General features: G+C 40.1%; 2 protein-coding genes across 2 annotated transcripts in view; one reads left to right on the top strand and one right to left on the bottom strand.

Moving 5' to 3' along the window:
• LOC117070328 (A disintegrin and metalloproteinase with thrombospondin motifs 7-like) overlaps positions 1 to 25,912 on the bottom strand; it is a 684,711-nt gene that overhangs the window by 139,452 nt on the left and 519,347 nt on the right.
• Positions 1 to 25,912, top strand: part of LOC117070315 — a 78,823-nt gene that overhangs the window by 7,829 nt on the left and 45,082 nt on the right. The window contains 5 exon segments of the mRNA XM_033189270.1: positions 1,351 to 1,402; positions 16,566 to 16,645; positions 18,181 to 18,244; positions 21,513 to 21,624; positions 23,004 to 23,076. Coding sequence (XP_033045161.1) covers positions 1,351 to 1,402; positions 16,566 to 16,645; positions 18,181 to 18,244; positions 21,513 to 21,624; positions 23,004 to 23,076 — 381 coding nt within the window.

Here is a 25,912-nt window from a genome sequence, read left to right as displayed (position 1 = left end):
TATTGTCTTCCATTTTTAATTGTTGAAGAGCCAACTGTCAGTGTGTCTTTTTTGTTTTTCTTTTCCTCTTTTTTTTTTTTTGAAATAGAGTTTTGCTCTTATCACCCAGGCTGGAGTGCAGTGGCGTGATCTTGGCTCACTACAGCCTCTGCCTCCTGGGTTCAAGTGATTTTCCTGCCTTGGCCTCCCAAGTAGCTGGGATTACAGGTGCCCACCACCATACCCAGATAATTTTTGTATTTTTAGTAGAGATGGGGTTTCACCATATTGGCCAGGCTGGTGTTGAACTCCTGACCTCAGGTGATCCACCTGCCTCGGCCTCCCAAAGTGCTGCGGTTACAGGTGCGAGGCACGGCATCTGGCCTTTCTTTATTATTTTTTTTAAGACGGAGTCTCGCTCTGTCCCCCAGACTTGGGGGCAATGGCACGATCTTGGCTCACTGTAACCTCTGCCTCCCAAGTTCAAGCCATTCTCCTGCCTCAGCCTCCCAAGTAGCTGGGACTATAGGCACGTGCCACCACGCCTGGCTAATTTTTGTATTTTTAGTAGAGATGGGGTTTCATCATGTTGGCCAGGCTGGTCTTGAGCTCCTGACCGCAAGTGATCCTCTCCCCTTGGCCTCCCAAATAACTGTCCTTTCTTTGTTGGTAATCTGGTGGTATATTTTATTGTTTGGCTGCTTTTAAGAGCTGCTTCTTGTCTCTGGTGCTGTTCATTATGATGTATCTAAGAATGTATTTATTTTCATTTAACCTGGTCAGGATTTGTTGAGTATCCAGAAACTAAGGATTGGTGTTTCTCAATACATCTGGAAAAATTTCAGCCATTATTTTTGCTTATATTGTGGTATGTCATAGGAAGATGATAAAAAAATTAATTTGATGGTTTTCTACGAGGTTATAGTGTAAAATAACTATCCCCGTTTTAGAATTGAGTGCTAGACAGTGTCTGTGTAGATGACCTCATAAGCTTCCTTTTATCAAACAGTGATCACTTTTTTCGTTTGGTTGCTGAGAAGTATGGCATCAAGTATAATACTAATATGAGGTGTTTAAGAACTTAGTATATTTCTTATGCACATTTTACTATATACTATAATTATACATTAAAAATGCACATTGTAAATATAAATATGCATTATACATTGTTAATTGTTTGGATACCAAAAGTATGACTTGACATTTGTTTTTTAAACCATATTCAAATTAACTCTTTGTATCAGAATATGGATTTAATGGATTAAATTGCATAATTGGTGAGCTGCTGATTATTCTGGTTATTTGGATGCTTCTTTAAGTTAGCAACTTTATATTGTGATCCTTCAATATAGACTACTTATTTCATTTCAGAGAACTCAATTTCCTGCATCTACTGAGTCTCAAAAACCGCATCAGAAAAAAGGTCTGTATGCAATTTCATTGTATGTGTATATTTGCACAGGTTTCTCTCTCTCTCTCTCTCTGTTTTTTTTTGGAGACAGAGTCTCACTGTCGCCCAGGCTGGAGTGCAGTGGCACAGTCTCGACTCACTACAACCTTTGCCTCTGGGGCTCAAGCAGTTCTCCTGCCTCAGCCTCTCGAGTACCTGGGATTACAGGCACATGCCACCACAGCTGGCTAACTTTTGTGTATTAGGAGAGATGAGGTTTCACTGTGTTTGCCAGGCTCGTCTTGAACTCCTGGCCTCAGGTGATCCACCCACCTCGGCTCCCAAAGTGTTGGGATTACGGGCGTGAGCCACCGCGCCCGGCCAGGTGTCTCTCTCTTGTTGATTCTCTTTTCTATTCCATATGATTTCAAAATGAGTGTTGGGAAAAGAAGTAATAGTCTAAATGTTCTGTCACATCTAGCTTTTATTTAATAGAGTTATTAGATATTAGGAGGTTGGTTTGACTTGGAAATTATTTAAATGGGGTTTATTAAGTAAGTGTGTACTAATTTTCTGCTTCTGGAAAAACCACTCTGTGAAGTTCCAGATACCTTTTTGCTTTGTTGGTTTCTAGTTTAATTTTATTGTGGATAGAGAACATTCTTTGTATGGTTTGTTTTACGGCCCACAGCGTGGCCTTTGTTGGTGAATGTTCCACGTGCACTTGGAAAGAGTATGTATTCTGCTCTTGTTGGAGGTAGCATTCTGTAAATGTCAATTAGGTCAAGTTGGTTGATAGTGTTCTGTATATGCTTACAGATATTCATATTCTTACTGATGTAGTTACTGATTGGAAGGGTGATAGAAGAGTGTTGAAGTGTGCAAATGTACTTGTGGATTTGTTTCTACTTTCAGTTCTATCAATTTTTGATTTGTGTATTTTGAAGATCTGTTGTTGGATGCATATACATTTAGGATTGTCTGATTTCTTGGTAAATTGACGCGTTTGTCATTATGTAATATTCCTCTTCAATTTCTTTTTTTTTTTTGAGACGGAGTCTCGCTCTGTCGCCCAGGCTGGAGTGCAGTGGCCAGATCTCAGCTCACTGCAAGCTCCGCCTCCCGGGTTTACGCCATTCTCCTGCCTCAGCCTCCCGAGTAGCTGGGACTACAGGTGCCCGCCACCTCGCCCGGCTAGTTTTTTGTATTTTTTAGTAGAGACGGGGTTTCACCGTGTTAGCCAGGATGGTCTCGATCTCCTGACCTTGTGATCCGCCCGTCTTGGCCTCCCAAAGTGCTGGGATTACAGGCTTGAGCCACCGCGCCCGGCCTCCTCTTCAATTTCTGATAATATTCCTTGTTTGAAGTCTACTTTGATAATATTTTAGTTTTAGTTATTTATTTAGCTATTTTAGTTTTGTTTTGGCCAGTCTTTGAATGGTATCAATGTATAATTTTCGTAGAGTAAAATTCCCTTTTTTTAGTACAAATTCTGAGTTTCGACAAATGAAACTAGCCATGTAATCAGTACTAGCACCATAATCAAGTTATAAAAATTTAATTACTCCCCCAAAATTCACCTTTACTTTGTAGTAGACCACTTCTTCCATTCCTAATTGCTGGGAGCCATTAATCTGTTTCTTTCTTCCTAGTTTTGCCTTTCTCAGAATGCCAAATAAATGGACTCATACATTATTATTTTGAGAGAGAAGGTCTTGCTCTGTCACCCGAGCTAGAGTACAGTGGTGTGATTATAGCTCACTGCAGCCTCAAACTCCTGGGTTCAAGCAGTCTTCCCTAGTACCTGGGTCTATAGGTGCATGCCACCATGCCTGGCTAATTTTTAAAATTTTTTCTAGAAACACGGGGGTCTGGCTCTGTTGCCCAGGCTGGTTTTGAACTCCTGGCTTCAAGTGATAGTACATCTTCCGCCTCCTGAGGTACTGAAATTATAGGCATGAGCTATTGCACCTGGGTTATGTAAATTTTTCAGTGGCTTTTTAAACCTCATACAATGTTTGTTTGTTTGTTTGTTTTTGAGACGGAGACTTGCTGTGTCGCCCAGGCTGGAGTGCAGTGGTGCGATCTCAGCTCACTGCAACCTCTACCTCCTGGGTTCAAGCGATTCTACTGTCTCAGCCTCCCAAGTAGCTGGGATTACAAGCATGCACCACCATGTCTGGCTCATTTTTAAATTTTTAGTATGGATGGGGTTTCACCGTGTTGGCCCGGCTGGTCTTGAACTCCTGACCTCAAGTGATCCACCTGCTTTGGCCCCGCAAAGTACTGGGATTACAGGCATAAGCCACTGCATCCAGCACAATATAGGGAAGTATTACAAAAACAGGAGAAATATCATCCTTAAGGATTAATGGACTTTAATTAACAAATTAAAAATCAAAGTAGTACTTTGAATAAAAAGCTGTCACATTTTACTGTGAAATCCTCAGACTTTTTTAAAACCTCTAGTTCAGATTTTTTCAGCTTTGGCATGAATGATATTTTGAGCAAGATCAATCTTTGTTGGGAGAGTTGTCCTGTGTATTGTAGGATGGTTAACAACATCCCTGGCTTCTACCTAGTAGATGACAGTAGCAGTTAATTGTAACAACCAAGTGTCTCCAGATGTTGCCAGTTATTCCTTCTGGGGCAAAATTGTTTCCACTTGAGAACCACTGCTCTGGTTGAGTAGTATAATACTTGGAAATAGAAGGCAGGAAGTTGGTAAGTGTGTAAAGAATTCACACAGCAGTTGGGTTAGCAAGTTGAGAGCCTTTATTTGAACAAGTAGCAACTGGAGGCATTTTGACTGAGAATGGATGTTGTCCCTCCCTTTCACCCTTTCCTTCTCAGCTTGAGAGGTCCATATCCTAGTTTGACTCTTTAGTTTTGAGGGTGATGACTGCCAACTGTGGAAGGGGTAAACAGATTTCTATGTGGTATTTTTGTCCAAATGTATCAGGACTTTTTCAAGAACAGGCAATGAAATTGTTGATCAGAACTACTTGATGGTTCTGAGAAAATAATATCCTACATGAGGCTACTGAAGTCCTCTTCCTTTTGCCCCGTGATGTGACCTTAGGTGACTTTCTTCTGGCTTTCAGTTGAAGATCTTAGCCATCACTGAGGTGAGTGAACTGATTTACTGCTTAAGTCTATTTCCTTCCTTAAAGGAATCTTCATTGAATACTTTACTCATTTTGGGGTGGCCATAGCTGAGGATGAGTTTTGTCAACAACCTGAGACAATATACTCACTATGTGAGAAGCTTGATCTCAGCTTGATATCTGGTTTTAGAGTAATTTTTAATAGAATAATTTATTATGGTAAAATATACATAAAATTTACCATTTTTAAGTGTGTAAGTCAGTGACATTAAGTACATTTACAAAGTTGTGTATCCATCACCACTGTCCATTTCTAGAAGTGTTTCATCATTCCAAAGAGAAGCACTGTACCCATTAAGCAATAAATCTCCACATCCTCTTCTCTCCCCAGATCCTGGTAATCTCCATTCTATTTTCTGTGTCTATGAATTTGACTATTCTAGGTTTTTCATATAAGGTGAATCATAAAATATTTGCCCTTTTCTGTCTGGCTTATTTGACTCAGCATTTTCAAAGTTCATTCATGTTGTAGCATGTATCAGAATTTCATTCCTTTTTAAGGCTGAATAATATTCTTGTGTATGTATATATCACATTTTGTTTATCTGTTGAGGGGCATTTGGGTTGTTTTCCTTATATGTTTTCTTTATATGTCAGTAATTCTTAAAGAATTTAAAGGTTGTAGAAAGTAGGAACTTTGTAGATGTTCTAGAAATATGTCATTTCCTGTACTGTATATAATAATGTATTCTACAGACTAATTACTGTGTATATATTTGGTTCTCATAAGTGATTTTGTAGATGCTATACATGCTCTTGACTTCATTAATCTTTTCCTTTTGCTTATTTTGGTCCTTGTGTATACAGAATTGTAGAGTTACAAGGTAATTTAGTTGTTATCTAATTCACCCTGAAGTCTACATGAAACCACTCTTACAGAGTCTTTGATAAGTAGTTACCGAATCTCACCCTTTCTACTGTGATAGTGAATGACTTTCATTGATTAGCTTTTTGAAAGAATAGTTTATCTTACTTGTCTTGGTATCCTCACCTCTGAGTCTATTTGTCTATTGTAATCTGGCTTTTGCTCTACCACTCCACTGATTAAATTGATGAGCTAAGCATTGTTGTTTTTTTTTTTCTCACTGCAACCTCTGCCTCCCGGGTTCAAGTGATTCTCTTGCCTCAGCTTCCCGAGTAGCTGGTATTACAGGCGCTCACCACCACACCTGGCTAATTTTTTTGTATTTTTAGTAGAGACGGGATCTCATTATGTTGGTCAGACTGGTCTCGAACTCCTGACCTCATGATCCACCCGCCTTGTCCTCCCAAAGTGCCGGGATTACAGGTGTGAACCACCGTGCCTAGCCCAATTCTGTTTAATTTTTGAGGAACAATGTTAACTTCTAATTTAAATGGAAGGTAGTATATATCTAATTTTTCTCTATTATTTTTAATTTCAATGCTAGTAAATCTTTAAATCTGAAGTACACACTTGGATTTTGACAGATATGTATACTCATGTACGTATTTATATTCCTGTAATCATCAGGTCAAATTAAACATTTTTATCACCTAGAAAGTTTCCTCATGCCTTTTTCCAGGAAGTCTTCTGCTTCACTTCCCCAGATGTAGCCATCATTCTGATTTCTGCCCCTGTAAATTGATTTTGAACTTTCCTATAAGTTGTGCTTGAGCTTCACACAAAGAGAGCCATACAGTATCTACTATTTAGCTTTTGGCAACTTTTATACAATATGTTGTTTTGGAGATTCATCCATGTTGTTATATGTATCAGTAGTTCTTTTATTTGAAAATGCTGTCTAATATTCAGTTGCATGCATATACCACTGTTTGTCCATTCTCCTGTTAATGAACATTTGCAGCGTTTCTAGTTTTTGAGTACTGTGAAAGTTCCTATGATTATTTACTTATTTATTTATTTATGGAGTCTTGCTTTGTTGCCCAGGCTGGAGTGCAGTGGTGCAATCTTAGCTCACTGCAACCTCCGTCTCCCGGGTTCAATCGATTCTTCAGCTTCAACCTCCTGAGTAGCTGCGACTACAGGCGTGTGCCACCATGCCCGGCTAATTTTTGTATTTTTGTAGAGACGGGGTTTCACCATATTGGCCAGGCTGGTCTCGAATTCCTGACCTCATGATCCGCCCGCCTCGGCCTCCCAAAGTGCTGGGATTACAGGCATGAGCCACCGCGCCCGGCCTGAACATGTATTTACTGGGTTTTTTTTGTATGTGCATGTGGCATGTGTTTTCACTTGAATAAGTGCCTAGGGAGTGGAATTGCTGGGTCATATGTGAACTGTTCGTTTTAACTTAATAAATTGCCAAAGTATTTCTCTAAGTGGTTGTACAATTTTATCCTACCACCAGCAACATGTGAGGATTCTATTTGCCTACTTTCTTGCCAACATTTGTTACTATCAGGCTTTTTCATATTAGACTTACTGGTGGTTTGTATTGTGTTTTATTGTGATTTTAATTTGCATTACCCTAATGGCTAGTGATGTTGAACACCTTTTCATATACTTATTGGTCATATCTTTCGTGTAGTGCCTGCTCAAGTTTTTTGCCTATTTTTAAATTTTTTTTCCTTATTGATTTGTGAGACTTCTTTATATATTCTGAATGTAAGTCCTTTGTCTGTTATATTTGTGGTCAATATTTCCCCCCAGCCTACCTTCATTTTGTTAAGGTATCTTTCAATGATCAGAAGTTTTAATTTTGATGAAGGCCGATTTACTATTATTTTTCTTTTGTGATGAATGCTTTCTGTGTCTTGTCTGGGAAATCTTGATCCTTACCCCAGGCTGAGTTGTGTGTCCCCTCCCTTTTCTGCATTAATATCGTAGAAACTAATTTTTTGGTTTTAGAAAATGTCTAATTTGGCTCAAATTTTGGATACCTTTCTATTGAAATACATATGCAGAAAAGTACATACATAAATCATAATTGTACTGTGCAGTGAATTTTTATAAAGTAAACATACCCATGTAATCACCATCTAGATTAAGGTATAGAATATTATCAGTGCCCTCCAGGCTGCCTCCTTATTCCCTACCAGTCATTAACCACCCCTCCCAAAGGTAGTAACTTGTATTTAACTTCTATCTTCTAGATCAGTTTTGCCTGCTTTTGAATTTAATGTAAATGGAATCATGCAGGATGTACTTTTTAATATCTGGCTTCTTTGTTCAGAATTACGTTTGTGAGATTCATCTATGTTGTTGCATGTAGTAGTGGTTGGTTGTTTTCTTCCTTGTTGTATATTCCATTATGGGGCTCTACCTAAGTCTATTCATTTTATACTTGATGAACATTTGAGATGTTTTTATATTGATGTATTATGAATAATGCCACCATGAAGAGCTTATGTGTACACATACATATTTAGGAGTAGGATTTTCAGGGTCACCAAGGATATATTTAGGCTCAGTAAATATTAGCAAGCAGTTTTCAAAATGTGGTTAATATAATCCCCATGTGTAAAATAAAGGTGTATGAACACACACACACACACACTTGCTCATATGCTTATATGTGCATAGAAATTCCTTGAAAATACTCAAGAAATTCTTCCCCTCTGGTGAGGGACAGGAATGGAGTGGGTCTTTTGTTTAATATCCTATGTGCCCTTTGAATTTTGTTTTACTGTAAGTATGTATTTTTAAGAAAACCAACTAGTTATTTTTAAAAATCATTTGAAAGTCTTCCTACTTTGGTATATTGAAAGTACTACTGGCCGTGCGCAGTGGCTCACGCCTGTAATCCCAGCACTTTGGGAGGCTGAGGCGGATAGATCATGAGGTCAGGAGATTGGGACCATCCTGGCTAACAGTGAAACCCCATCTCCACTAAAAATACAAAAAATTAGATGGGTGTGGTGGCGGGCGCCTGTAGTCCAGCTACTCGGGAGGCTGAGTCAGGAGAATGGCGTGAACCCGAGAGGCGGAGCTTGCAGTGAGCCGAGATCACGCCACTGCACTCCAGCCTGGGTGACAGCGCGAGACTCCCTCTCAAAAAAAAAAAAAAAAAAAAAAAATTGAAGCACTGCTTTAAAAAAAAAAAAAAGAAAAAAAGAAAAGCTTTAAAATCATTGTTATTTTTCTGAGATGGAGTCTTGCTCTGTCGCCAGGCTGGAGCCCAGTGTCGCAATCTCCGCTTATCTCAACGTCTGCCTCCTGGATTCAAGCAATTCACCTGCCTCAGCCTCCCAGGTAGCTGGGACTACAGGTGTGTGCCGCCAGGCCCAGCTAATTATTATTATTTTTTTTTGTATTTTTCGTAGAGACGAGGTTTCACCATGTTGGCTATGATGGTCTCGACCTCCTGACCTCGTGATCTGCCCGCCTAGGCCTCCCAAAGTGCTGGGATGACAGGCATGAGCCACCGCGTCTGGCTGCTTTAAAATCATTAATGTTGTGTTGCTCAGTTATGTCTAATTGACAGCCCAAACATTTATATTTTAATATTAGAAAATCCTTTATGATTGGGCAGAAACTTTGTAGTTTAATGGGTAACCTTAGAGACCTGGGTTATAGTCCTGCCTCTTCCATTAACTACTTCTTGAATGTGGACAATTTACTTAACCTTTAGGGCCCTAATTTCCTCTTTTGTAATGTGGGAACATTCTCTGAATTGCGTAACTCACTGGCCTTATATGAATATTCATTGGAATAATAGAGAAAACACTTTGAGATACATATATACACACACACACCCTTAACAAGGAAATAATTGTTAAGTTTTGAGGAAGTAAAATAATTTTAAATAATCTAAGCTATAGCATAAAACCAGAATTAACTAATCTTTTATATGCCTTTTTTCTTCCTCATTTCCTGTTAAGCTAATGAGAAGCAAAGAAACTGGATAGCAGCAATATAATTTAAAAATTAAAGGCCAGCTTCTAGCATATACTGTTGAGTCAATACTGATTCAGCCCAGTCTCTTCCTCTTCCTTTATCATTTATGTCCCTGAACAGAGTAGATGTTCCTCTTGATCCTGGTCCTGTTTGCCCTCTGATGCATTCCTTGCCTTCTCTTCTCTTTTTGGTGTAGTGAGGAACTGACTCTTGCAGGCTCCTTTTCTTCCTAGGCTTCTGTGTCAGCAGTTTCTGGCTGGATTAGCAAGTGGAGGAACTGGCAGGAGATTAGAAGGCAAGAGGAAGGAGAAGCCAGGGCTTCCCTCCCTGACCTTCAGGCCTCAGAGTAGCAGTGGCTTTTTGCTCATGCAGACTTCTGATTTGTCTCACCATTCCCTGTTGGGCCTCTCATTTCTTCCATTGCCTGTTCTCTGCATTAAAATCCTTGTGTTTCAAATCCTCAAGTGGTTTTTTCTTAGGCTTTGACTGATACAGGGCTCAAAATGATAGTAATGAAAATGTCTTACATTTATATTCTTTTCAAGATTTGTTATCTCTTTTGATGCTCCAGATATCCTATTGAGGTAGAAAAGTGTTATAATTCCTGTTTGGCATGAGGAAATTAACATTTATTGAATGACCATTTTCAGATTCTTTGGATTTTTGGGTGAAAATTATAGCGGGGATAAATGGAGGCCCAGAGAGGTGAAATAACTTGCCCTAGGTCCCATAGAAGGCTGGTATTGAATCGAGATTGAAATTCTACATGTGAAAACTTTTATGTGCTACATGTCTGCTAGTCCTGGAAGAAATCCTTTCTTTGATGAGTATTATTCTTTTTTAAAGAAGGCTTTACTTGCAATGTATTTACAAAAGCCTTAGTTATTTAGTAAATTTTTCAACTAAAAATCTGAACCATAATAGTTTTCTGCTTAGCACTTATATAGCTAGCATACTACCCCTAGCATTAATCAAAGTGTCATGTAAAGGTTTGATTTTTGAGCCTAAGCAGAATTTGAAATTCTTCAAAGAGAATTTAGCACCTAGGGCAAATTATAGGGGAGAATTCTTGAGGTGTCATGTTTATTCACTTCTGGAATTGTTTAAAATATGTGAGGTGCATCCTTAAAGGGAGAAAGAAGGGGAAGAGATGTTACAAAAGAGTAGAATGGGGCAAGAGAAGTGGCAAGAAAGTATTGTTGCTAGGTTGCCAGCCTTCTGCCCCCACTGTCTTGGTGATGGTGGAGGGGTAGTGTGGGAGCTGGGATATGAATGAGGTCTTTTTTATAACTCACTAAAAGCTATTACCTTGTCTTCATCTCATCAGCTGGCTACCTGACCTCTGTGGTAACATAGGCTCCTGAAATGTAGCATTGGAGGTGATCACTCTGCTTTGTTGCAAAATAGGGGAGATTCTGCTCTGCATTTACATACTTATATTTTTTGGAGGATCTTTCAACTAGTAGTTCTCATAATACCTGTGAAAGCATGTAAGAACCAGTATCCCCATTTTTAGGGGGAGTTGGAGTGAGCAATGATTTGGAATACCAGAAATTCAACTTATACATTTGCAGGTAAAATTCTAATTGTAAATTCAGGATTCATAGACTCTAGGGATTTCTGAAGTATCCAGAATTCCTTCATCTTTGGCAATAAGTACATAATAATGGTAATAAAAATAACAGCAACAGGCCCAGCACAGTGGCCAACACCTGTAATCCCAGCACTTTGGGAGAATGAGGCAGGTGGATCACTTGAGGTCAGGAGTTCAAGACCAGGCTGGCCAACATGGGAAAACCCCATTTCTATAAAAAATACAAAAATTAGCTGAGTACTGTGGCATGTGCCTGTAATCCCAGCTACTCAGTAGGCTGAATCATAAGAATAATTTGAATCTGGGAGGTGGAGATTGCAGTGAGCTTAGATCGTGCCCCTGCACTCTGACCTTTATGACAGAACTCCACTCCATCTAAAAAAAAAAAAAAAAAAAAACCACACAAAAAACAAAAAAACACGCAAAAAACCCAGGAACAATAATAGGTAACATTTCTTTAAGGCTTACTTTGTACCAGGCAGTATTTGAACGTCTTTATATATTAGATAATTCGATCCTCACAACTCTATAGGATGAGTATTTTATTTCCTGACCCTTCTATTTAAAAGTACAACCCCCCCCCCCCCCCGGCACTGTTTCTCTTTCCTGCTTTATTTTTCTTCATAGAAAAATATCACTCATAAGTATAACATACTTGATTATCTATCCTGTGTGGTAGCAGCCCCTTCTCTCAATTATAAGCTCCATGAAATCGGGGAGTCAGTTTTGTTCACTGCTGTATTCCCAGTGCCTAGAACAGTGCCTGGAATATGGTAGGTACCTAGTGAATATTGGTTGAATGAATGCGTCTTGGTTTTACAGATGAGGAAACTATAAATTTCCCAGGTCATACATTTGGTAATAGGACAGTTATGTACACTGAAATGTTCTCTAAAATCTTGGATGGAACTAAAATTCTTTTAGCTTTTGGACAGCTACATCTCCAGGAGCGTGAAATGACCTTCAGCACTGGATTTGGTGGATTTTCCTTTTTCTAATCCCTAGAGTTCCATTTAATGAGCCTTTGGGCTCTTGAGCTGCCTTACAAATTGAACACTTTTTTCTCCAGGTTTCACTCAGAAAACACAAAATGTGGCTTGTCCTTTTTTTTTTTTTTTTTTTTGAGACTGGGTCTCACTCTGTCACCCAGTTTGGAGTGCAAGTGCATGATGATGGTTCATTGCAACCTCTGCCTCCCAGGCTCAAGCAATCCTCACAACTCACCCTCCCGAGTAGCTGAGAATACAAGGTTGTGCCACCACTCCCGGCTAATTTTTTGTATTTTTTGTAGAGATGGGGTTTGTCCAGGCTGGCCTCGAACTCCTGGACTCAAGTGATCCGTTTACCTGGGCCTCCCAAAGTGCTGGAGTTACAGGCATGAGCCACTATGGCTAGCCCTGACTTGTCTTTTATTGTGAAATTTTAATAACAGCTAAGACTTGAAAATTAACATTTTATAAATTTTCTTTTAGACTACTAAGTGATATTATACTAAGTATCTAAGGTTTGCAATACTTAGTGATAGTGTAAACTCAAAAGGGTTCAGTGCCTCATTCTCTTTTACTCTTTCCCTTTAGTAGGTAGGTGACAGGACTAGGTCATGCAGTTGAGACTTGGTCCAAGATTACTCAGTAAGCCACTTGTCCCAGAATATTTATTTATTTACTTATTTTTGAGATGGAATCTTGCTCTGTCGCCCAGGCTGGAGTGCAGTGGCATGATCTCGGCTCACTGCAACCCCCGCCTCCTGGGTTCAAGCGATTCTCCTGCCTTAGCTTCTCGAGTAGCTGAGATTATAGGTGCATGCCACCACGCCCGGCTAATTTTTTGTATTTTTAGTAGAGACTTGGTTTCATTGTGTTAGCCAGGATTGTCTCAATCTCCTGACCTCATGATCCACCTTCCTGGACCTCCCAAAATGCTAGGATTACAGGCGTGAGTCACCGCGCCTGGACCCTAGAACTGTTTATGACAGTACACTTTATGCACTTAACACACTCACATGTCTTTAAGTTTGGTGACTTGTGTGGCTTTTTCAAAGGAAATTTGATTCTGGAAGTGGTTAAGTAGAATGTGAATGGCCGAGGTCTGGTTATTGGTGAGGCCTAGGGGAAGAGAAGAAAGGAAACAAAAGTCTTAGAATTTCAAATAGGCCCTGATAACTAGAAGGACGGTTCTACTAAGAGAATGTGTGTAGTCAGAAAGTGAAGAGTCATTTGTTTAAAATTTTACTTTTTTTCTTGTTCCTGACATGTAAGGTCATATCCATACTTTGTGTTATAATTTCTTCTTACAAATTCCATTGATAATCCCTATTCTTGGATAGCAATGAGCAGCATTACTTCTTTTTTATTTTTTTAAAAAATTTTAAATTTTTTGTTGAAATGGGGGTCCTGCTATATTGCCCAGGCTGGTATCAAATTTCTGGGCTCAACTGATCCTCCTGCCTCAGCGTCCCAAAGTGCTGGGATAACAGTTGTGAGCCAATATGCCTGGTTGTACCTTTTAAGTTTTGTGTTCAGTCAACATTAAGTCTGAGTCACAGTAAGCTTTTTTTCCCTCCCTGTCATATTATGGACGTAGAAGCTTTTTGGTTTTTGTTTAGGTTGTTTCTCCTTAGGTTCCAGGACATCAAGAAATGGGTTACAGTCATTTTCCTCTCTTCCCCATGCTCTTCCCTTTCTTTCCTTTTTTTTTTTTTTAGAGAGTCTCTCTCTGTCACCCAGGCTGGAGTGCAGTGGCGCGATCCCCACCCACTGCAAGCTCCACCTCTGGGGTTCACACCATTCTCCTGCCTCAGCCTCCCATGTAGCTGGGACCACAGGCACCCGCCACCACGCCCGGTTAATTTTTGTATTTTTAGTAGAGATGGGGTTTCACCGTGTTAACCAGGATGGTCTCGATCTCCTGACCTCGTGATCCGCCCGTCTCGGCCTCCCAAAGTGCTGGGATTACAGGCGTGAGCCACGGCGCCCGGCCTTTTCTTTTTTTGTTTTTTGGAGACAGAACGTTGCTCTGTGGCCCAGGCTGGAGTACAGTGTCATGATCTCAGCTCACTGCAACCTCCATCCCCCAGGTTCAAGTGACTCTGGTGCCTCAGCCTCCCTAGTAGCTGGGATGACAGGCATGCGCCACCACACCCTGATAATTTTTGTATTTTTTTGTAGAGATGGGATTTTACCATGTTGCCCAGGCTGACCTCAAACTCCTGGACTCAAATGATCTACCCCTCATTGGTCTCCCAAAGTGCTGGGATTATAGGCATGAGCCACCATGTCAGGCCTCTTTTCCATTTTTAAAAATCAAGGACTGTCTCCAACATATTAAAGTTCACAAAAAATAATATAAACACACATGTCCTCACTGGCTAGGCTTAATAAAAAACATTTAGTCATGTTTACTTTAAATCTTTTTTTTTTTTTTGAGAAATAAGCATTAAAGAGTTGAAGTCTCCTTTCTATCTTTTCATAATTCTGTTCTTCCCTCTTCCTTCCTTGAGATCTTCACTATTCTGAGGTTAATTTGGATCTTTCTACTCCTTGTTACCACAGAAGAGTAATTTCTTAATGAATTTGACCATATTTTAAACTTCTGATTTCAGTGGGCAGGTAACTCATTTTATAGTTTCTGTATCGTGAGCCATTTTCAATGACTCAACTAGATTGTTTTCATCATTGATTCCTCATTTCTGGGCAACAGCATAATGTTCTCATTTGAGCCATTTCTGAAGATTGTGTTTAACTATTTAAAATATTTTTGGTAGTCTCATCATCAGATGTGATTTTTTTTTTTTGAAAAAGAGTCTCGCTCTGTCACCAGGCTGGAGTGCAGTGTGATCTTGGCTCACTGTAACCTCCTTCTCCCAGTTGCAATCAATTCTCCTGCCTCAGCTACCTGAGTAGCTGGGACTACAGGTGCATACCACCACGCCCAGCTAATTTTTTGTATTTTTAGTAGAGATGGGGTTTCACCATGTTAGTCAGGATGGTCTCTATCTCCTGACTTTGTGATCCACCTACCTTGGCCTCCCAAAGTGCTGGGATTACAGGTGTGAACCACTGCACCTGGCCAGATATGATATTCAGTATCTTATATATATATTTCTGTTGCAGGAAGTCAGGGACCCTAAACAGGGGGATGGCTGGAGCTGCAGCAGAGGAACATAAATTGTGAAGCTTTCTTGAACATTTATCAGTTCCCAAATAATACTGTCATAATTTCTTACGCCTCTCTTACTTTAATCTCTTAATCCGGTTATCTTGTAAGCTGAGGATGTACATCACCTCAAGGCCACTATGATAATTGTGTTAACTGTACAAATTGATTGTAAAACGTGTGTTTGAACAATATGAAATTAGTGCACCTTGAAAAAGAACAGAATAACAGCGATTTTAGGGAGCAAGGGAAGACAGCCATAAGGTCTGACTGCCTGTGGGGTCGGGCAAAATAGAGCCATATTTTTCTCTTGCAGAGAGCCTATAAACGGATGTGCAAGTAGGGAAGATATTGCTAAATTCTTTTCCTAGCAAGGAATATTAATAATTAATACCCTGGGGAAGGAATGCATTCCTGGAGGGAGGTCTATAAACAGCTGCTCTGGAGTGTCTGTCTGAGGCGGCTGAGATAAGGACTGAAATATGCCCTGGTCTCGTGCTGTACGCTCAGGCTTATTTGGGTGGGGAAAAAACCCCACCCTGGTAAATTTGAGGTCAGACCAGTTCTCTGCTCTCGAACCCTGTTTTCTGTTGTTTAAGATGTTTATCAAGACAGTACCTGCACCACTGAACATAAACCCTTATCAGTAATTTTGCTTTTGCCCTTTGCCTTATGATCTTTGTTGGACCCTTATCAAGAGTTCTGATTTTGTCCTCTTTCTGCCCTTATCCTCTTTCTGCCCTTGTCCTCTTTCTGCCCTTGTCCTCTTTCTGCCGTTGTCCTCTTTCTGCCGTTGTCCTCTTTCCTTAGAAGCATGTGATCTTTGTTCTCCTTTTTGCCCTTTGAAGCATGTGATCTTTATAACCTACTGCCTGTTCTTATACCCCCTCCCCTTTTGAAATCCTTAATACAAACTTGCTGGTTTTGCAGCTCAGGTGGGCATCACAGTCCTACCAATATGTGATGTCACCCCTGGAGGCCCAGCTGTAAAATTCCTCTCTTTGTACTCTCTCTTTATTTCTCAACCGGCCGACACTTATGGAAAATAGAACCTATGTTGAAATATTGGGGGTGAGTTCCCCTGATATATTTCCTTAGTGACATTCCTGCAATCTCCTTTAGAAAGTCTTTCTATTCACTTTCTATAACCAGGGAAGGAGAGATTGAGGAGAAGAGACAAAGGATGATTTTATGTTTTTCAGTCCAAGTCATTATTTGATGAGAAACTGATATTACAAGCTTCAAAAACTCAAGATATGTATTCAACATGTAGTAGGACAAGTATCTCTTAGTTTAATAGTCTATACATTTTTGATGCATGATAATATATTCTTGTAGACAATAGCATGAAAATTTTAATGAGATATTGCAGTACGTTTATGGTTAGTTAGACATGAGGACAGTGCTAAAGGAGAAAATCTAATGACTGTGTTGTTTATTTTGTCAAAATATGCTACCTAGCTCCAGAGTTTCCTATTTTGGAGAAGCAGAACTGGTTGATTCATCTTCATTATATCCGGAAAGATTATGAAGCCTGCAAGGTAAGAGATTGCCATGCTAATAAAAATGAGAGGCAGGGGGATGTTGGGTAGGCAACTAACAGTGCCTACTGAACAAAGTGTGGCAGTTTATATCTCAGTGATAAAATATGAATTCCTTTTTCCCCACACTTCATACACTGGTTATCTTTTGCTATGATAGTGATGTTTAACATGCAATCTCAAAATTTCAGTGACCCCCAACAAACAGATATTTATTAATTGCTCATGGGCTTTCAGATCAGCTTTGGGTGGCTGGGTTTGACTGCAGGCTGTGGGTCAGGTTCAAGTGTGTACCATGTGTCTTCTCATGTCAAGAGCAAGTCTCTGGGGACATGTTGGTCTTCTGGTGGAGGCAGGTGTTCAACTCAACATATTAACTTTTTTATCTTTGGATAGATGAAAAATGGTATTTTGTCGAGTTCTTTATTTATTTATTTTTTTTGAGGTGGAGTCTCACTCTGTCACCTAGGCTGGAGTGCAGTGGCATGATCTTGGCTCATTGCAGCCTCTGCCTCCCAGGTTCAAGCGATTCTTCTGCCTCAGCCTCCCGAGTAGCTGGGACTACAGATGAGTGTCACCACGCCTGACTAATTTTTTGTATTTTTAGTAGAGATGGGGTTTCACCATATTGCCAGGCTGGACTCAAACTCTTGACCTCATGATCTGCCCGCCTTGGCCTCCCACAGTGCTGGGATTACAGGCGTGAGCCACCGCATCTGGCCCTGAGTTTTATTTTTTAATTTTCCTCTTATTGCAAGGTTGATCATCATGTGTATATTTAAAAACCATTTGTATTTCTCTTTCTCTATATCTTTGGTAACATACCATATATGTTACAAACTTGCAGGCAGACAGTGGTAGTACTGACATGCAGAGTATATCCTTGGTGTCATCTTTTTTGGCATCCAGAGCTTTGTGATCCATCTAAGGTTTTCGGTTTATACCTATGGCATTTATACCTATGGCAATGCACAGAACTGATTCATACTGATATGACAAAGATTCATACCAGTTTTTGTTTTTGTTTTTTTGTTTTTTTTAGATGGAGTTGTGCTCTTATTGCCCAGGCTAGAGCGCGCAGTGGTGCAATCTTGGCTCACTGCAACCTCCGCCTTCCGGTTTCAAGCAATTCTCCTGCCTCAGCCTCTCAAGTCGCTGGGATGACAGGCGCCCACCACCACGCCCAGCTAATTTTTTTTTCTGTATTTTCAGTAGAGACGGGGTTTCACCATGTTGGTCAGGCTGGTCTGGAACTGCTGACCTCATGATCCACCCGCCTTGGCCTCCCAAAGTGCTGGGATTACAGGCGTGAGCCACCGTGCCTGGCCTTTCGTATTTTTAGTAGAGACGGGGTTTCACCATATTGGTTAGGCTGATCTTGAACTCCTGACCTTGTAATCTGCCCTCGTTGGTCTCCCAAAGTTCTGGGATTACAGGCATGAGCCACTGCACCTGGCCTGTCCATGTCTACTTTTTCTTAAAGACACCTGAAGAAACTTAACCACTGCTCAGAAGCATTTTTCTTCCTCTTTCAGGCTATTATCAAAGAACAGCTTCAGGAGACTCAGGGATTGTGTGAATATGCTATCTATGTCCAAGGTAAGACACTTGTCTTCTTGCTAGAGAAACACACTTTTCCTAGGTTCTTGAAAAAGAGCAGGCAATTTAAGAAACAAGTTCAAGTATAGTCATGCACCGCTTAACAATGGAGATATGTTCTAAGAAATGTGTTGTTAGGCAATTTTGTCATTGTGTGACCATTACATAGAGTGTACTTACACAAACATAGATGGATGATATAGTGTACTACACACATAGGCTATATGATGTAGTCTGTTGCTCCCAGGCTACAAACCTGTATGAGCAGGTGTACTGAATACTGTAGGCAGTTGTAAACAATAGTAAGTATATCTAAACATAGAAAAGGTACTGTAAAAATATGATATAAAAGATAAAAAATAGTACTAGTACACCTGTAGAGAGTACTTACTGTGGATGGACTGGAAGTTGCTCTGGGTGAGTTAGTGGTGAGTGAATGTGAATGCCTAGGACATTATTGTATACTACTGTAGACTTCATAAACACTGTACACTTAGCATACACTAAATTTATTTAAAAATATGTTTTCTACAATGATAAACTAGCTTGCTGTAACTTTTTACTTTATAAACTTTAAAACTTTTTGGCTCTTTTGGGGTAATACTTAAAACACACAACAACATTGTATATCTGTACAAAAATAGTTTCTTTATGTCCTTATTCTATAAGGTTTTTAATCTTTCTTTTTTTTTTTTGGTAGAGACAGAGTCTCACTATGTTGCCCAGGCTGGTCTTGAACTCCTGGGCTCAAGCAGTCCTCCTGCCTCAGCCTGTCAAAGTGCTGGGATTGTAGGCATGAGCCACGACACCCGGCTCTTTATGCTATTCTTAAAACTTTGTATTTTTATTTTTTTTACTTTTAAACTTTTTTGTTAAAAACTAAGACACACACACACTACTATAATGGTAGTACTGACATGCAGAATGTATCCTTGTTGTCTTTTTTGACATTCAGTGCTTTGTGACCCATCTAAGGTCTTTGCGACACACCCACACACGCGTGCCAGCGCACGCACACGCTGATCTAGGCCTACACAGAGTCAAGATTATAAACATCACTGTCTTCCACCTCCTTATGGAAGGTCTTCAGTGGCAGTAACATGCATGGGAGCTGTCATCTCCTATAGAAATAGGAATACCTTCTGGAATACCTCCTGAAGGACCTGCCTGAGGCGGTTATACTTTTTTTTTAGTAAGTGGAAGGAGTACACTCTAATATAAAGATTAAAATGTGCCGGGCGTGGTGGCTCACACCTGTAATCCCAGCAGTTTGGGAGGCTGAGGTGGGTGGATCACGAGGTCAGGAGATCGAGACCATCCTGGCTAACACGGTGAAACCCCGTCTCTACCAAAAATACAAAAAATTAGCAGGACGTGGTGGTGGGCGCCTGTAGTCCCAGCTACTCGGGAGGCTGAGGCAGGAGAATGGCGTGAACCCGGGAGGCAGCGCTTGCAGTGAGCCGAGATCACGCCACTGCACTCCAGCCTGGGCGACTGAGCGAGACTCTGTCTCAAAAAAAAGAAAAAAAAAAAAGATTAAAATGTATGGCATAGTAAATACATAAACCAGTAATGTAGTCATTTATTATCATTATAAAGTATTAAGTTCTATATATACATAATTGTATGTGCTGTACTTTTATGTGACGGGCAGCACAGTAGGTTTGTTTATACCAGCATCACTACAGGTGGGTGAGTAATGCATTGCACTGTTTTGATTGCTGTGACATCACTGGGCAATAGGAATTTTTCCTCTTCAAGATAATCTTAAGGGATCATTGTCATTTATACAGCTGTGGACCAAAATATCATTACAGGTGCATGAGCATAAATGTTCCAGAAAGGTTTTATTCAGTATTAATCTTTTTATGGAATCTGAATATAATTACTGTGTTGGATTTGACTTCAGAAATGACTAGTAATGTTAAAAAATTGCTATCGTTACCCATATTTTAGTTTCTGGCTAGTGTTTTTTGGAATGGATGCTTAGGATTCCTGCCTGATACAGTGATTTCAGGGCCAGAAGATGCTTTTGGAAGGATTCCTTGTAATCATGCTAAAAGAGATGAAGAAGAGCTTGAGGATTTTTGTAAGGTTAATCAGGATGAGGGGAAGAAGCCTAGAAATAAACAAGATAAAGCAGAGCGTAAAGTCAGCTCATCAGAAACCAAAGATAAGGACCACTCACTTAACTTTTTTTTTTTTTTTTTTTTTTTTTTTTTTAAGATGGAGTCTCCCTTTGTTACCCAGGCTGGAGTGCAGTGGCACGATCTCAGCTCCTTGCAACCTCTGCCTCCCAGGTTCAAAAAACTCCTGCCTCAGCCCTCCTAGTAGCTGGGATTACAGGCACATGCCACCACGTCCGGCTAGTTTTTGTATTTTTAGTAGAGACAAGATTTCGCCATGTTGGCCAGGCTGGGCTCAAACGCCTGACCTCAGGTGATCTGCCTGCCTCGGCCTCCCAAAGTGCTGGGATTACAGGCATGAACCACTGCACCCGTCCCCCTGACTTAAATTTTCCTCTTTAGTGGCATAAGTAGCATTCTTAGTTTTTCCAGGAACTTTCTTTTTGGCTCTTGGGTGTAAATGAATGGTTTTGTTTACCGTTCATTGCATTTGTAGTCTTCAGATTAACCTATAATTTTCTGACATAATTGGTAAGATGTTGACAAATTTAGGACATCATGGCAAAAATTGCTCTTATTCCCAGTGTCACAAGTATCAGACTTTCAGTGTCTGATAAATTCTTCTGAAAACATAGGCCTAGGAAAAACCTCTGGTTCTAACTGGTTGTTATACTGACAACCGAAGTGTAAAATGTTACTGTATTCTTTGTCAGAATCTCCGTGCTGAATTTGAGGTATTGATTCCATTTGCCCCATTTGGGGGTTCAGTCTGAAAACTATCAGTTGGAAGTCAATTATGATAAATGAAGCATCTGATGGGGAAGCCCCAAAATGTTCTTAATGTGAAGAGTTTGTGTGATAATTTGCAGAGGAACTGATTATCTGTGTGATGGATCGTGGGAGTAGAGAGAGAATTAGGTAGGGTTGAGTTACCTTACTAAAAGAGAGTTTAGCTTGTCAACAGTTTTGGTCGTTGTTTCAGCCTGTCTGAAGTCATATCTGATTGTATTAAGGATACAGTTGTCCAAAGGATTTAGTTGATGTGGTTTCCCAGTTTTCTTTTCTCCAATTTTTCTAACCCCAGGCTCCATTCTTCCCAGAACATGGTTTTACTTTTTTTTGTCTTTTCTGTTTCTTGGCAGCATTGATATTTCACCTGGAAGGAAATATCCAAGAATCCCTAGAACTCTTCCAGACATGTACAGTTCTAAGCCCTTAGAGTGCTGATAACCTCAAGCACGTGGCGAGATCTTTGTGAGTATTAGCAACCTGGAGGCCCTAGGGCACTCACAGAGAACAGTGTAAAATGCATTCTTAGGTACAGCTTGCTGCTGACAGCCACATCAGCCTGATACACAAGTGGGGAATGGTTTAATAGGTATAATGGGATTCACTCTAAAGAGCATGGATTAAGTTTGAAATTTGAGAAAATGAGATAACTAGTGTTAAGGAACTAAGTGTTTTAAACACTGTGCATTCTAGTTTGATGGGGGAACCGATATTATTTATCATGTAAATAGAGACACCTTGTACCCTAAAGTCTTCTAAACTTACTGGCAATCCTTGGAATTTTTCTCATCTACTCTTCTAACATTTAATATCTATCACACAGTAAGTTTTTAGTAAGGACAGAGAGTTCCTGACTTTGGATGGTTCAACTTAACGTAATTTTTTAACTTTACAATGATGTAAAATTGTTATGTATTCAGTAGAAACTGTACTTCAAGTACCCATACAGCCATTCTGTTTTTCATTTTCAGTATAGTATTCAGTAAATTACATGAGATATTCAGCATTTTATTATAAAAGTGGCATTGTGTTAGATGATTTTGCCCAACTGTCAGCAAATGTAGTTAGGAAAGTGGAGATAGGAACTCCATGGAACAGAGTAAGTGTTCTGAACATGCTTAAGATAGGCTAGGCTGTCTATGATGTTTGGTAGAGTAGATGTATTATGTGCATTTTTGAATTACAGTATTTTCCATTTACAGTGGGTTTACTGGGATGTAACCCCATCATAAGTTGAGGAGCATCTGTATTTGTTGAGTGAATGTCCTAAAGATTCCTAGATGGAAAGAATCTCAAAGGTCTTTATAAACTACTAGGTATTCCCTTTTCAGTCCTTTGTTCCATGGAGTTCCCATCTCCCCTTTCTTAGCCACGTTGCCATTCATACCTGTGTTGTTTTTGCATGGAGCTTGGTTTTCCCTGTTTCTCTCTAAACTCAGGATCCAATATCAAGGAAAGAGACTTAGTCTTGGAAGGAAAGGACATGTCCCTAATGGGTGATGATAAGTAATAATAGTTACTGCTTAACATGGCATATCATTTGGCTTATTTCTTTTTTGGTCTGCATTTATAGTACATTGTAGGAGAAAAATTCCACAAGACTCTCACTAAAATTGTTATAGAATGAGACCAAGGCCTTGGAACAGCTGCCAGTGCAATCCCTACTAAGAGAGCTTCTGCTGTTAGTGTATAGCAGCTTCACTGACCAAACCAGCACAACCAGCTCATGGAGAAAAGACTTCTAGAATTCTCTGCTGGATGAAATATGAGTAAAATGTGGGACTAGTAGGGTTAGTCTTCTAAGAATTTTGAGGTAATAATTATGGAAAATGTATCTTTTACAGATTTCTTTTGGGAAAACATAAAGCTGCCATTGAAGTATATAATGAAGCAGCTAAACTCAACCAGAAAGATTGGGTAAGTAGAGAACTTTCAGTTCTTTCTTATTAGTAAACATGCTAATGATTCCATTTATCATATGGCTGTTTTATTTCTGAATTCTTACATTCCAAAAAATCTTGATTTTATCATACTGAATTCATGATTTGTCTAAGTATAGGATCAAAAACCCATGTTTCCTCATAACTTTGCAGGTGTTGCTGCATGATTTTCTAACAGTTTGCTGACGAGCAGTCTCTTACCAGTCTGATTCTTGTTGATGACCCCCTAGAAGCTTTGGGTATTTTTTTCATCATTGGAATTCCACAATATCAGCAATAGGCATCTAGTTGTGTTTCATGTCTTTTTCCCATCCCCATCTGTGTGACACTCAGTTGACTCTTTCATTCTGAAGACCCTTGCCTTTCTTTGGGTCAGGGCCTCGGAGTAGTTCTTTATTTTTCCCCTCCCCTTCTCTTTGTGTCAATTGGGGTTGTGTGTAAATGCAACTAAACATTGGCTTTACAAATCAGGGGTTATTTTTTTAATTCTCTTGAAACAAGATGTCCACGTAAGTAGTTGCTGGCATTGATTTGGCAGTCCTCGGATGTCAAGGCCGAGAGTTTTTCCTCATGGTTACAAGAAGATTGCTGCATCTGACATCACATCTGCATTCTAGGGAGGGAGAAAGAGAAAGCAACAAGGAGAAAAGGACAGAGCCTATATTGGGAAAGCACAACTTTCCCAGAAGCCCCCACAGACTTCCACTTACGTCATATCAGCTCCCCTTCTAGAAGGAAGGCTGACTAAATGTAGTTTTTAATCTGGTCACATTGCCACTCTAAACAAAAATAGGGTTCTATTAGTAAGGAAAAAGAGAAGAGTAGGTAGCAAGTAGGCAGATAGATAACCAGCAGCATCTGCCACACTGTTTTCCATTCTCTATGAGACATGTTCTCTAACTGTTCTCTACAATAACTCTTAACTTGCCTCTCATTTTCTACCTCCGTGTCCTTTTTTTTTCTTTTGGGACAGAGGCTTACTGTGTCGCCCAGTCTGGAGTGCAGTGGCGTGATCTTGGCTCATCGCAACCTCTCTCCCAGGTTCAAGTGATTCTCCTGCCTCAGCCTCCTGAGTAGCTGAGATTACAAGCACCTGCCACTATGCCCGGCTAATTTTTGTATTTTTAGTAGAGACGGGGTTTTACCGTGTTGGCCAGTCTGGTCTGCAACTCCTGACCTCAGGTGATTCACCTGCCTTGGCCTCCCAAAGTGCTGGGATTATAGGTGTGAGCCACAACGCCTGACCCTCCTTGTCCTTTTATTGTACGTTCAGGACATGTATTCAGTCTTATCTTCTGTATCATCATTTTTGTTTTTAGCTATTTGTATTCTGTTATATATCCTATCCGTCTAATATTTTTATTTCATTTCCTTTCATTGTATTTTTAATTTCCATAAATCTTGTCTTCACTGTCTCTGATTCTTAAAGTTCTGTTCTGCTTCTCAGAATTATCTTTTTCTAACTCTGCATTTTGGTTCTTCTATTTTATGCTGTTGGTATTTTTCAAGTATTTGATGATTCTCGGGGAGACATTCATATCTATGAGTGAAGGACTAGATTTATTAGTACAGAGAATTAGCATGGATTTCCTTTGCAGTTCTTATGGGGCACTATTATTTTTGAAGCGTGTTCAATTTGTCAGTTGCTTTTCTTCTGTATGTCAGAGAATTGAGTTGAGTCTTTGTGCTGTGGAGTTTGTAAGAGCTAACAGCCAGAGTGAAGCTGCAGATAAAGAAAAATTCATGTACTTTTTCATTCAGTTGGTTTTTCAGAAAATGAATATGTCTGCTATATGCCAAGCACTGGTCTATGCCCTGGAGATGCAACGATGGACTGGTGGATTATAAGATAATCAACTAGAATAGGAAATACAGGAAGGAAGAGGAGCAAGTTTTGGAAGAAGGTGATGGTGAGAAATCAGAGTTAAATCCTGTCTTTCAGAGGATTTTGGATATGATAAGTTTTACATTCTGAGGGGATATCTAAATTGAGATGTGTCCAGTGTGGTTGGATATAGAAATCTGAAACTCAAGTGTTTTGGAGTAGAGATGTACATTCTGGAGTCAACAACATAAAGGTGGTAATTGAAACCATTAGATTGCTTGACATTACCCTGCAATGAGCTGAGGATGGAATCCTGGAAAAAAGAGTTTTTTACTTTTTTTTTTTTTTTTAAAGAGACAAGAGTACCTAGGCTGGAGTATAGTGGGGTGATCATAGCTTACTGTAACCTCCAACTCCTGGACTCAAGTGATCATCCTGCCTCTGCCTCCTGGGTAGCTGGGACTACAGGTGCATGTCACCATGACTGGCTAAATTTATTTTGTGGAAATGAAGTCTCATTATGTTGCCCAGAGTGGTCTCAAGCTCCTGGCCTCAAGTGACCCCCTGCTTCAGCTTCCCAGAGTGCTGGGATTACAGGTGTGAGCCATCAAAAAGCAATTTTGAAGGACTGAGCAGGAGAAGAGAACCCATAGAGGGAGATAGGGAAGAGGTAAAACAGGAGAGCTCGGCCGGGCGCGGTGGATCACACCTGTAATCCCAGCACTTTGGGAGGCCGAGACAGGTGTATCACGAGGTCTGGAGATCGAGACCATCCTGGCTAACACAGTGAAACCCCGTCTCTACTAAAAATACAAAAAATTAGCCGGGTGTGGTGGTGGGTGCCTGTAGTCCCAGCTGCTCGGGAGGCTGAGGCAGGAGAATGGCGTGAACCCAGGAGGCTGAGCTTGTAGTGAGTGGAGATCACGCCACTGCCCTCCAGCCTGGGCGACAGAGCGAGACTCCGTCTCAAAAAAAAAAACAAAACAGG

Source organism: Trachypithecus francoisi, unplaced genomic scaffold (assembly GCF_009764315.1).
Source record: "Trachypithecus francoisi isolate TF-2019V2 unplaced genomic scaffold, Tfra_2.0 Lachesis_group3, whole genome shotgun sequence".
NCBI classification, from domain to species: domain Eukaryota; kingdom Metazoa; phylum Chordata; class Mammalia; order Primates; family Cercopithecidae; genus Trachypithecus; species Trachypithecus francoisi.
The sequence above is the reverse complement of the archived record's forward strand: the minus strand, read 5'-3'. Positions and strand labels throughout refer to the sequence as shown.